Source organism: Camponotus vicinus, unplaced genomic scaffold, assembly GCF_025532165.1.
Source record: "Camponotus vicinus isolate PSW18456_S1 unplaced genomic scaffold, iyCamVici1.0 SCAF_3, whole genome shotgun sequence".
Classification (NCBI taxonomy): domain Eukaryota; kingdom Metazoa; phylum Arthropoda; class Insecta; order Hymenoptera; family Formicidae; genus Camponotus; species Camponotus vicinus.
In genome coordinates this window covers 12,908,875-12,922,083 of record NW_028141967.1, presented here as the reverse complement: position 1 = coordinate 12,922,083, position 13,209 = coordinate 12,908,875, and the positions used below count along the sequence as shown (strand labels likewise).

At 34.3% G+C, this 13,209-nt stretch overlaps 2 protein-coding genes across 6 annotated transcripts in view; one reads left to right on the top strand and one right to left on the bottom strand.

Moving 5' to 3' along the window:
- Positions 1-13,209, top strand: part of Rempa (intraflagellar transport protein rempA) — a 53,780-nt gene that overhangs the window by 5,327 nt on the left and 35,244 nt on the right. The window lies entirely within an intron of this gene.
- Positions 4,821-13,150, bottom strand: LOC145968536 (uncharacterized). Of its 2 annotated transcripts, none has more exons than XM_083094083.1 (6): positions 12,166-13,150; positions 7,748-7,967; positions 6,864-7,673; positions 6,434-6,675; positions 6,087-6,255; positions 4,821-5,750 (listed from the first exon to the last, which is right to left on the bottom strand). In XM_083094083.1, exons 1-6 carry the CDS (start codon positions 12,187-12,189, stop codon positions 5,596-5,598), a joined length of 1,620 nt encoding a protein of 539 aa, XP_082950209.1. In that variant the 5' UTR covers positions 12,190-13,150; the 3' UTR covers positions 4,821-5,595. The 2 variants fall into 2 exon arrangements, with proteins under 2 accessions (XP_082950209.1, XP_082950210.1); XM_083094084.1 differs by having other exon boundaries at positions 6,434-6,546.

The following is a 13,209-nucleotide window of genomic DNA, read 5'->3' as shown; positions in this document are numbered from 1 at the left end:
ACGGTTTATGTAAAATTAAGAAATTATTTCAAGCCTCATAACTCAAAAAGTACTTAACAAAAAAGTACTTAATTATAGTGTTTTGGAAAGCTCTCGAGATAAGCTACAAGAATATGCAATGACAAATAGCAGGTTCCATTTAAGAAATTGGAGGTGACCTTCATGTGACCTTCAAATAACTCTTCAAGGTCAAACCAATGATACCATCTTATGGCCCCCTCGAAACCATAAAACTTTTGTCTGAAACATTTTTCTTTAAAATGCTTTGTTTCCGAAATAATTGCGTGCGTTAATTAAAATGGCTCATCCTGTATATATATATAGGTATATTTTCGAACCTCATATATACACCCACCCACAAAGAATAATATAGATACATAATATAAAAAACTAAAAATGTGATACGTACAATAATGATGTATATGGAGATATTAAATAATAATAGCGTCCTTTATAAAAGTGAAAAAAATTATATATATATAAAATTATATGATTTGTCAATTTCAAAAAATCAAACGTAGCTTGGGAAAGAAACTGGTATGCTTTATTTGTATGACTTCTTTATTTGAAAACTGCCTACATTACACTTATGTGTGTCTTCCGTTGTTGTTTAATAACAAAAGAAAGAAAGAGAGAGAAAACATCTAGCAATTGTTCCAAATGATCCGGCGCGGCGCTCGCGTTGGCTGTGCCGCGACCGAGGCCTTGCCTCGCGCTCGCCTGTATAACATTGGATATAGAATACGTTGCAGAAGACGCAACTGCGAATCAATGCAAATAAATTTTTTTTTATTCGCCAGCGATATATTTGTATTATATTTTCATCATAGTTACATTAGAGTAAAACAAGGTAATTTTTAGTAATATCACAATATGTCAACAAATTGATTAAAACATCATACTTACTTCAAACATATATGAATTTTTTACAAGATTAAATATATATATATATATATAAGTTCATTTAATACACTTATCTGCAATTTTGATACTTATAGTAAAATAAAACATTAAACTAGTTTATTATCAACTGAAATTATCAAAAGTGAAACAAGAATAGCATTGCGCGCGATGACGTTTTTCATTGAGTTTCACGTTGTATTTGTGCTAGTCCTTCACTACACTCATGATTTTGTGTTTAAAAATGCATTTTTAATCTTAATTAAGATGTGTACTTCAAAGTTATGATCATTAATAGTTTTGTTTCTCACTTTGAAAAATGGGTTTTGAGCCGCTAAATTCTTATTCTGGACCACTGTGTGCCGTAGCGATGTAATGACACGTTTCCGACCCCAGGTTCATTTGCAAAAAATGATTCTTATGGTGCCCCCGACAATCTCTGAAAATTTGGCGATTGAATTTCCGAACACCCTGTATACAGGGTGAGTCATTTTAATCGACGCACGCAAATATCCCGTAAAGTAAGCAAGATAGAAAAAATGTTTTATACAAAAGTTGTAGGATTCAGAGGGGGATACCTGATGGTAACCTTGACTTTGACCTTGGAGTCCAATTTAGGGGTCATTTTAAGGTCAACTTGAAATTTTTAAATGGGACCCCCTGTTTTTTATTAGATATTCTTATAGCTTATCTCTTGCTTGTGTGCTTGCTACCTGGGTGTATATACAAGGTGATTCTGAACAAACGTGTTTGTCTTTAAAATATCAAATTCTTGAATGAATTCTAAGACGATTTTTCCTCTTGCAAAATTTTGCCCGGAGATTAGTTTTTAAACTATAAAGGAAAATAGTTAACTACTTACGGAACGAGTACAAGAGGTAGGCAGAGACGACGCGATATAGGCAATTACGTGGGGCGCTCGCCGCGATCAGCTGATTGCTATACGCGATGACTGTAACAATCTGTGTGTGTGTGTGTGCGTGTGTGTGTGTGTGTGTGTGTGTGTGTGTGTGTATGCGTACACATTCTCACACACACACTGATTGTTACAGTCATCGCGTATAGCAATCAGCTGATCGCGGCGAGTGCCCCACGTAATCGCCTATATCGCGCCGTCCTTGCCTACCTCCTGTCTTCGTTCCGTAAATAGTTAACTATTTTCCTTATAGTTTAAAAACTAAGCTCCGGGCAAAATTTTGCAAGAGGAAAAATCGTCTTAGAATTCATTCAAGAATTTGATATTTTAAAGACAAACGTTTGTTCAGAATCACCCTGTATATATATATATATATATATATATATATATATATATATATATATATATATATATAGTATGTTACAAAATCAAGTTTCAAACAAGACAATGTTATAAATTACAAACCAACAAGTGACAAACCCAACGGATAGTGGAATCATACGTCAGATACATGTAAAGCGCGGTCATTTTAAATTTTTAACAGATTCTCAATGATCGTGAAAGTACGCCTGATGTAGACTCTCGGTATCACTTTGAAGAACCGTTTATTTGTCTCTTGATAAAGATCATCTCCGACACCAGACGTCTTCCGTAAATATGTCCCTCGTCCAATATTTCCACGATGTCCCAATCAAATTCGTGATTATTGAACCTGTGGTCAGTGATCACCGAATGATATGAAGTTCTTTTATTTATATTGTTTCGATGTTGGGTAATTAGAGTTTTTAAAAGCCTTCCTACATAGGATGTCCTACATAAGATGCGTCACAATCTTTACAAATCTTTAAGAAATTTTGTAAATGACATTATTTGATAAGGTAGGCACAAAATCCTTATGTACGCAGATATATCTTCTAAATTTGTTAATGCCAGTGTAGGACATTCTTATTTGTAAATCACGGGCCACAGGTCCAAAACGCTCAGAGATCGTCTTCGCATATGGGACATTAAAAAATATATTAGAAACATCAGTCTTCGTCGCCAACAATGCTTATGGTGTTTGTGCTATTGTTCCTATCTTTATTGGAAATTAACGCTTTTAGACGTTTACGTAGGGTGTCAAAAATAAATTCCAGAGGATATCCGTTGTTTAATAATGTGTTGATGACGAAACGCAGTTTTTTTTGGTGGAAGGTTGGATGAGAGAGAAGGCTCTATCAATGAGGCTGATAGCGGTACCTCTTTTATGGCAGAGAGGGTGTTGAGACTCAAAATTCAAATATCTTCCGGAAAAGGTAGGTTTGTGGTACCAGTCAAATGTAATCTGATTATTGTTAAGAATTAAAGTTACGTCTAAAAAATTAAGTCGGTTGTCAATTCCTTCCTCCATCTCAAATTACAATCTAGGATGTAAAGAGTTAAAAGTTTCAGTGATAACGTTAAGACAGGAAGAAGGAGCCGCCAACGTGATATTGTCAACAAATCTAAAATAAAAAGGCAACAAGAACGGAAGTCTCGATCGCCCTCAGTTCTAAATCTTGTAAGGTGATGTTAGCAATGATCGGAGAGAGAGGAGAGCCCATTGGAGTGTCGAAAGTTTGCTTATAATAAATGTCATTAAATTTGAAAAAAATTGTGTCAAAAACGAACCGGACAGTCTCCACAAACTCCTCCCGTGGAATAGAATATCCTTTGTCTTTATCCATTTCACACTATATAACTCCATCTTTTTTCGACGCTAGCCAAGGCTACATCTCACGGAACGTTAGTAAATAAAGAAACCACATCCAAGGAAATCAGTTTATGATACTCCGAAATGTAAATATCATTTAATTTCTGTACTAGGTGAAAGCTATCAGAGATATGACTATTAGTCTTAGGGATGGAATTATACATCAATTTATGCAAGAGCAGAGCTAAATTATATAGCTGTATATTAACGGATTCGTTCTTGACTCCACAGATACCGCTATCAGCCTCATTGATAGGGCCTTCTCTCTCATTCAACCTTCCACCAAAAAAATCTGCGTTTCGTCGTCAACATATTATTAAATAACGGATTTCCGCTGGAATTTATTTTTGACACCCTACGTAAACGTCTAAAAGCATTAATTTCCAATAAAGATAGGGACAATAGCACAAACACCATAAGCATTATTGGCGACGAGACTGACGTTTCTAATATATTTTTTAATGTCCCATATGCGAAGACGATCTCTGAGCGTTTTGGACCTGTGATCCGTGATTTACAGATAAGAATGTCCTACACTGGCATTAACAAATTGAGAAGATTTATCCGCGTACATAAGGATTTTGTGCTTACCTTATCAAATAATAATGTTATTTACAAAATTTCTTAAAGATTCGTAAAGATTGTGACGCATCTTATGTAGGACATCCTATGTAGAAAGGCTTTTAAAAACTCTAATTGCCCAACATCGAAACAATATAAATAAAAGAACTTCATATCATTCGGTGATCACTGACCACAGGTTCAATAATCACGAATTTGATTGGGACATTGTGGAAATATTGGACGAGGGACATATTTACGGAAGACGTCTGGTGTCGGAGATGATCTTTATCAAGAGACAAATAAACGGTTCTTCAAAGTGATACCGAGAGTCTACATCATGCGTACTTCATGATTGTTGAGAATCTGTCAAAAATTTAAAATGACCGTGCTTTACATGTATCTGACGTATGATTCCGTTTTCCGTTGATTTTGTCATTTGTTGGTTTGTAATCTATGACATTGTCTTGTTTGAAATTTGATTTTGTAACATACGTTACCCAGTGAGATACGAAATGTCGTTCCGACGTCGAATCGACATCAATATGTGGGTTCGAAATGAGATCGAAATTGACGTCGACATCGATCTCTTTTTGTCTCTCATGTCGATTACCTGTCGACTGCGTAATCGACGTCTAGTCGACATCAAATCGATTTTTATTAAGTCAGACAAATATTGCAGGAAATAATAAAAAATTTAATATATATATAATTAGATAAAATCAATGTTTATTTTAAAACAATAAAAATATTATTTTTTCATTAGTCTTACATCATCTAACATCACAATTGGTTTTATCACTAATAATGGACTAAGGGGCTATTCTTTTATATATAAAGTTGTCGTTATTATATATCATTGCAGCTATTGCATAATACATAAAATATGGGGCTAAAAAAACAAATAGAAATGTAAATCGATTATTCGAGTGTTGAAAATTTCGAGTGTAAAAAAACTAAATATTTTAGGACCAAATAAGTGCTTCCAATTTCTCGACTTTTGTGTTTTGTCCAATAAAAAAGCAATATGTGCACAAGAATCGCAATTAATACGTGGAAAATTAAAAAATTAATCATGGAAATAAAATCTTACACTCAGATATGAATCAGTTTATAATAATTGCACAAAAAGTGATCACATAGAGTGGCTTGTGCAATAAATAAAGAAATCATAAAAAAATTTTTATAAAAGAGTAACACGATAAAGCAATAAGATCTTATATAGCAAGCGTATATAGACAGTTGTTCGTATTTGTTGCTCGTGTAAAACATCTCGTGTAAATAGTGCATGTAAATCTAAAAAAAAATCGGAAGTAAAAACGGCCCATTTTACATCTGCGCTGGGCGCCTTAAATAACTAATGGACATTACAATTATTTTGATCACTAATAGACAACCTATACCTATATCATAACCCTATATCACAATCAGCAAAAAATATCACATGTTACAGGTAACACTGGAAAAAACTTATTGTCTTGTTTTCTTAAGTACTGCTTTCTTTTAGAGAGCTCTTGCTCTTCCTCTTCCCAGTGTCAGATCCTTTCTCTTGCTTCCGCCAGGGAGCATTTCGCAACCAGGACATCACAGAATCTTTGGCATCTGAGAGATCACTCTCAGGAAATCGCATTTGTATCACACCTGAAATATGACATATAATTACATTTTCCGCTAATAAATACCAATACAGCTTACAGGCTATCCATTCCTTAATGACACAATTTAGGAAAGCAATGATCAAATCGAGTTGATATATTTACATCAAAGAATACGCATCAGCTTGATATTTCAAGACATGAATTATTCAAAATATATATATTAATTCCCAAATGGTTACACCCATATTGTATATATATATATAAACAGTGGAAGAAAATTGTAGATATACTTTACATTTCCAGTATATATATATTCTAATAGCAAGAAAAAGTCACTATTCAAATATTCAATAATCTTCAAAAACCTTTAAATGCATACCTTGAACCACCTCCCAAAGATGCAGATTTTGAAAGCCTTTTTTTCCACTTCCGTCAGTACCCTTAAAATTGTAGGAACAGGTCAGTACATTAGATATCAACTTTGCCATAACTTGAGCAGCTGCTTTTCCTTCAATTTTATTCAAGGAAAATGAAGCCAGATAATGAACCTAAAAATCAAACAATCACATCTACAGTTCGCTGACATAGGGATATAAAACAGTGCAAGTAGAATTAAGCATGTATAGAGTAAATACAAAAAATCAGAGGCATCATTGTCGGATATGTTTGTGTAGAGAGACTCCATATTACACGTGAAAAATCAATACAAAACATCCTTAAACTTACCATTGCTGACAAATTAGATTCGTCTTCCAAAAATCTCTCCATAGCTTTCAGATCATCCTCTGTATAAACAGGAAGAGCCGGTAGATCTGATGGACGAATAATTCTTTTCTCAGCTGGAAGAAGAGACCGATTGAGTCGCGTTTGATTCATAATTGTGACATCAACTTTACTGCTCAATTCTTCCACTCGCACAAGTGTAGTTTTGCATAGAGATTTTATTTCTCTAATGCTCTTATTGATATCTGAAATTAAATAATATAATTAATTGAAATCATTATATTTCGGCTCTTGAAATTCAAAGATATATATATAATCTGTGATTTTCGGTTTGAGAGTCAACGAGAGCGAAAATTTTAATTTTTCGCTAAGCTGTTAATATAATTAATATAAAAATATAAATAGGGCCAACAACTGACCATAATATAATTACCAAAGGAAAGACTCTCAGCATCATTATCATCTTGTGACATTTTCCGGTGACAATTATATTGCTGATGACGAAAGATTTCAGGATTTCTAGGACTCATCCTGTGCAACAATGGAGACCTCAAAGGTGTATAACAACTCGGCCGAACCACTTCTGTGTCTCTTGAGCTTGGGCTTTGCCGTTCAGAAGGGATTCCAAGGCTGGACTCAACTTCAGATTCATTAATCATATTTTCTTTCTCATCTCCCATACTATTAACATTGTTTTCGGACAGTGTGACATTCATTTGTTGCAAAGGGCTTTTGACACATACATTCAGCTGAGGAACAGTTAATGTGCTCTTCTGCTTCTTAAGAGCATTTTCGAGACTCTCTTCTTTTAGGTTCTGAAAAACTTGCCGCTCAGTTTTTCGACTTTTAATTTTCTCTATTAAAGATGAAGCAGTTCCCGTGTTTTTATGTGCAACAGTCACAATAATTTTTCTGTTCCTGTCATTCTGATCTGGGCTTATGTTACTAGGGCTTTTGTGTTGAAAGGACAACGATGGTGGTGCCGATATATCTTGATCTATCTTCTTTGACTTGCCAAACTTTCTAATTTTCTTATGTTGAACCAAATCTGAGTCGCTGTCATCAGACAGAGACTGTTTCTTTTTATTGTATTTTGGAACATCTGAATCCTCATCATCATCGGTATATATAATAGGTGGTCGTTTCTTCCTTTTACCCCGGCCCAATTCTCTTTCAGTCTCGTAGGAAGTTAGTCCTTCATCCACCAATCTCTTCAACATCTCTCTAGCTCTTTTTATAGTATCTGGATGCAAATAAAGTAATAATAATTAGACTAAAAGCATGACTCATATAGTTAACTTGCGCAATCAAACTTACCGAAGTACCTTATCACCTCAACATAGCACACTGGCCAATTTGGATCTGGGGAAGTTTCCTTCCTTATAAGTTTTCCAGCATCTACGGAAGAAGGAGGCCATTTTGTCGTACCCATCATGTCCTCGTTTAAGTCAACAATCCATTTGGCGAGGCCCACCTCATAAACTGTGTCGTCATTTGATTCTTTTTCTGTTTTGTTAATAAATTTGATGACAACGAACTAAAAACGATGCAAAGAAGATTATGTAGATATACAATGGCAGCAGGGAGGATGGTTGTTAGAAAAGAAGGGAGAAGGAAAATGGTGGATGAAAGATATAGAAAAAAAAGAAAAGAATAGGGGAAGAAGGAAGGAAATGAGAGAGAAGAAAAGAATTAGAGAGAGAGAGAGAGAGAGAGAGAGATAAAAAGTTAGAAATAAAAGATAATGTGAGAAAATTATAATCTTTAAAAAAACAAGATATACATACATATATACATATAGCAGGGATTTGACAGAATACATGCAATACTTAGAATAGGGGCATTGTGTGCAACAAAGGCACACACAGAAATGCATCACCATCTGACATTAGTCAACATTTTGACTCAACGTCTGTCAGAGCAAAACTTCTTCTAACATGTTCTTTCTCAGATACACGAACAATGCCTAGAATAGATGAGTTTAGAGGATATGTGTAGAAGTTCTCAACATTAAGGAACATATTTCCAATCAGAAAAATGCCATCTTCATTCTGAACAATGTTCCTCAATACAACAATGTCTCCACCAACAGTTCGTAAACACGAATCTTTCCTTCCTAGCTGGACAAAAATTTTACCAACTGACAATCGTCTGAAGTACGTACCAATCATGACTTCATTTGGATCTCTGTGCTCTTGAGAAAGAGTAACATGCTTATCATTAGAAGACAAATGAACAGTAACACGTGCAGACCTTTCAAGGTCTCTATAAGCTGCTTGCTGCAACGGTTGATACCCTGATCGGAGAACTGCCTTAAGGGATTTTAATCTATTTTCGAATTTGAAAGCACTGAAGTTTTCGAGCTGTCCATATACGGCACATTCAGCGGTCAGATGGCAGAGAGCATGGACATTATATACTACAAACTTCTGCCCGTAAATGTTGACAGAATGGCGTATAAAGAGTCGTAACAATTCATTAGCAGTTTCTAACATTGAACGAACCAGAACTAGACTAGAGAGAATATAAAGACCAGAATGCAATAAGAGAAAATGTTTATACACATTTTCATGAAGATATCTTTTGAATACAAAAATGCCATCATAGAGACACATTCGTCGAAGCTCAGTAGCCTTGTACAGATTCCATTCTATCAATGATCTTGGAGGCCTAGCAAAATCTTGTGGACATGTTTGAGATAAATCATTTTCAAGAATAGCAGATATTTCGCGGACTGCATTAACTTCCAATTGCCAAGGCCCATTCCACAGGATCCATGCCTTAAGCAGTCTCTTCCAAACTCCTTGCCAAATCAAATGCATTGGATCAAGGCGGAACTGAGATATCATGTTAGTATTTCTCGACAAAATAGACACACCAGTATGATGAAGTCGCTGACTCATGTTACGAAAAGACTGATCCGTTCTCAGAGGTTCATCAAGTTGCACGTAAGTTCTCCTTCCATCAACATGTTGACCAACAACAGTACATTTTTCACATGATGCATAGCCCGAATGACCTATAGTGCATTTTACTAATGATCGAGCGGGTGCATCTAGTATGTAATTTCGAACTTCAAACTGGTACGTTACCCCATTGTAAATGTATCCATTTTCTAGCAAATTTTCAACCTCATTAACGAAGTCATACAAGAATTCTGCCGAATTTTTAGGATCTTGCTTGCCCAAATATAAAGCAATAATGAATGGCTCATTTTCGGTACCAACAAGATAGCCCAAAATAGGCCAGAACTTCTTCTTCGAACTTTGAAATAAAGGTAAACCATCTATGTTCACATCAATCTTGATACAGTCATATCTTTGAAAATACTCTCTCAGATCCATAGCATTCAGATTAGTCAAAATACTTTTGTACCAAAACTTACACCCATCATCAAATTCAACTACATTAATATGAACAGGAGTGTGAAGTAGTGTCTTATAGTTTCTGGGCATTCGTGGAAAAACTACATGAAGTCTATTGAGAAGATCATTCAATTTTTTCATGGATAGATGTCCTGCCTCTAATGCCCACTCACGAACAGTTTCAATAATATATTCTTCTCTTTCAGTATCATTTTCAAATTCTACAACATTTCTCTCATTATTATCGACAAAATCTACACCAGGCCTATTATCATCATTTTCATCATTGGCACTTGATAATGAATCACTTCTATTATTATTTTTCTCTTCACTTGATGAAGCATCATTATTTGGTACAGATTCTTGTTCTAGATAACGCATTTCACATTCATCTATACTGTCGACATACGAGAGATTGCAATCAGAAGATTCACTATCCGCGTCACTTGTTATAGCATATCTTGTATTGACTTTGCTCATGATCTCATCAACTTTGAATCTTTTAGATACCTCTCTTTCAGCTCTTCGTCGTAGCCTCCGCTTGTAAGATTTCGAACTCATCTTAAAAAGTGGAAAATAAAGAAAAAGAGTGAAATTACTCAATAGTTCTAAAAAGTTAGTTAGAATATGTTAGTGAGATCACATTCATAAGACACTGAATACGTAACCTGCTAATACTAAACAAAAAATGTCTCAATCTAATTACAGTATATAGGAAATCTGTATATAGTAAAGAAAAATTTAATTTGTGGTTTAATTTCTCAGATTTCGATAAAAAAAGGCTTAAATACTATAATAATCAGAGACTTTATAAGCGCACCATAGTAGGTGAAATTGTAATAAGATTTTAATGGTAAAATTTTGTATAGAATCATATTTGTAAAAAACTTTTTATGTGTTAATAGATACATTACCCCGTTTAAATTTTTCTTATAAAACGACACTAAATCATTTAAAGGATGGAAAGAAGCAAATGTTAAATAGATTACAACAAATATTCAGTCAAGTTGATTATGTTTGTACTACAATATATATATGGAGTAACAATCAAAAAAGTTATGGAAGCAACATGCTATTATACAGATGAAAATTTAAATAGACGTTCTGTTATTAGGATGTAGAAGAATTTAATTTTCACATACACATCGAAAAATTGAACGTCTGCTTACTGAAATACACAAATCATTTAATGTACATAGTTAGGAGAAAATTAGTTGGCATTAACTGAAAATGCCAGCAATTTTGTAAAATCTTTCAGAGTGTATTCTATTACTGAAAATTAAAAACACACAAGATATTGATTTTATTAATGATGATGAATGGTATATTATTTCAGTGCACAATATTTCCGACTTTCAAACTCTTGAATTTTCTAATGACAGAACGATGATATTATATGATTCATTTGCATCAGCATTTTCTTTGTGGATAACAAAGAAAATGCTGAGGCATTAAATTTGATTGCCACCGTAGATGTTCAAGAAGCTTTTAAAATAGCTTATTAACAAATTTATAATTCAACGTTTGAAAAGTTAACTGCATTGTGGAACATCTGTCATAGATCAACAAATGCTTCAAATATGATAGAAAGTATTTGTAAATACAAATACTATCTTATTGTTCCATGTACAACTAGATGGAATTCTTTTTTATGAGTCTGTAAAAGAGAGGTAATTACATAAGTTTATTGAAAATATGCTCATCGCAAAAGCCTTTCAGACAGCATTCTAAAAGATTAATTTAATATGAAAATTAAAAACAGCAATGATACTGACAGATTGCCAGTGTTTTGATGATTATCAACAACAATAGGCTAAACGTTTATAAAAATAAATATATTAGATATCAAGAAATTATACTTTGAACCCACAAATCGATATAAAATTAAAATTATATATTTATGTATGAATACCAGTTCATCTAGGTTTTATGAAATGTTTAGATTTAGGAAATGAGATCACGAACTCTTGCCAAAGAAAGAGCTAACGAACAAGAAGATCCAACCATAGAAGTTCCAATCAACGATGTACGAACCATTTGCACAGAAACTTGGAAAAAACACAGAAAATTATATGCATGGAGAGTCAATTTAAAGAAATAGAATATTTTTCGCTTTTCTATAAAAGAAAGAGGAGGAAACCATAGTTCAATAAACTAATAAACGAAGAACATTACAGAGGAAATCAACATCAGTAAACAAAAATGAGCTCTCAATGCCGCCCTCAGTGTGGTGCCAGTGTGCTGCCGCTTAATTACTGATACTTAGGTTATGTTCCGAAACATCTTTTCCGAGGAAAATTTTGCTCGATGTCGGAACGTAACCCTAATCTAGAGATAATCCATAAATGTAACATAACTGAAAATACTTACTGGACGCTGATCGTCACTCGACATGGTTCTCGGAAAACTTAATTCCCGTCACTTCGCGTCAATGCTGAGATTCTTCCCAAGTTGTTGCTTAGGACCACTTGCTTGACCACTTGTTAAATTGCTTGTATATAACACACGTCCAACGCACTATCGCTATCAACGCAAAGAAATTGAACGGTCGCGTGAACTAGCATACACGTTCGCACACGTATACGCTTTCACAACAAGAAACGCCGATAGAAACGCAGACCGCGCCGTTACAACAATGTCCGCGGAAAATAATATTAATAGCGCCAGTAGCGCCACATCTAATCATCATCGGTTATCGATTCGATGTCGATCGATATCGAATCGATGATTGTCTGCATACTCTCTCATATAATGAGTCTCTTAATTGTAGACAAAATTTGCGGGTTTTGAACACAAATAACTTAGAAAAAAGCAACTCCTGATGTCAAAACAATTTGATCGAAATCGGCTGATTTTCGAAGTCAATTTCGATGTCGATGAGTTTTCGGTGAATCGACGTTGAATCGACATCGAGTCGACATCAGCCTTCTCACTGGGTAGTGCTCTGCTCTTGTGGCTGCCAACGTTGACTAATTATTCTCATAACATCTAAGATAATCCGTCCTTTACGGTTGGAACCGGAGGGAGGTTTACCATAGTTCTATTAATTTTTTCAACGATGATTTCCACGGATTCTTACGCGCGCTTTTGTTAATTACATGTATGTATTTTCGTGTTTTGTTTAGTTTTTTCGAACTTTCGCATCATAATTCGTAATATCCTTCATTTTTTTATATATTTTTTCCAATTAATTTTTGTTAATAGAACATAGCAAACAACAAGAAAGAATAGCTGAAGATGGTCCAAAATTAGGACCGAAACATTCATTAAATAATTTTCATACTAAACATTTGTGTACACTGTTTACTGCGGTTGGCTCATAACGGCCTATTCCTCTCCACTTATATTGCTAAATATTGAAACTTGTAATGTCTCTGTTCATAATACATGTAGAGCAATAATAAAAATATTTTT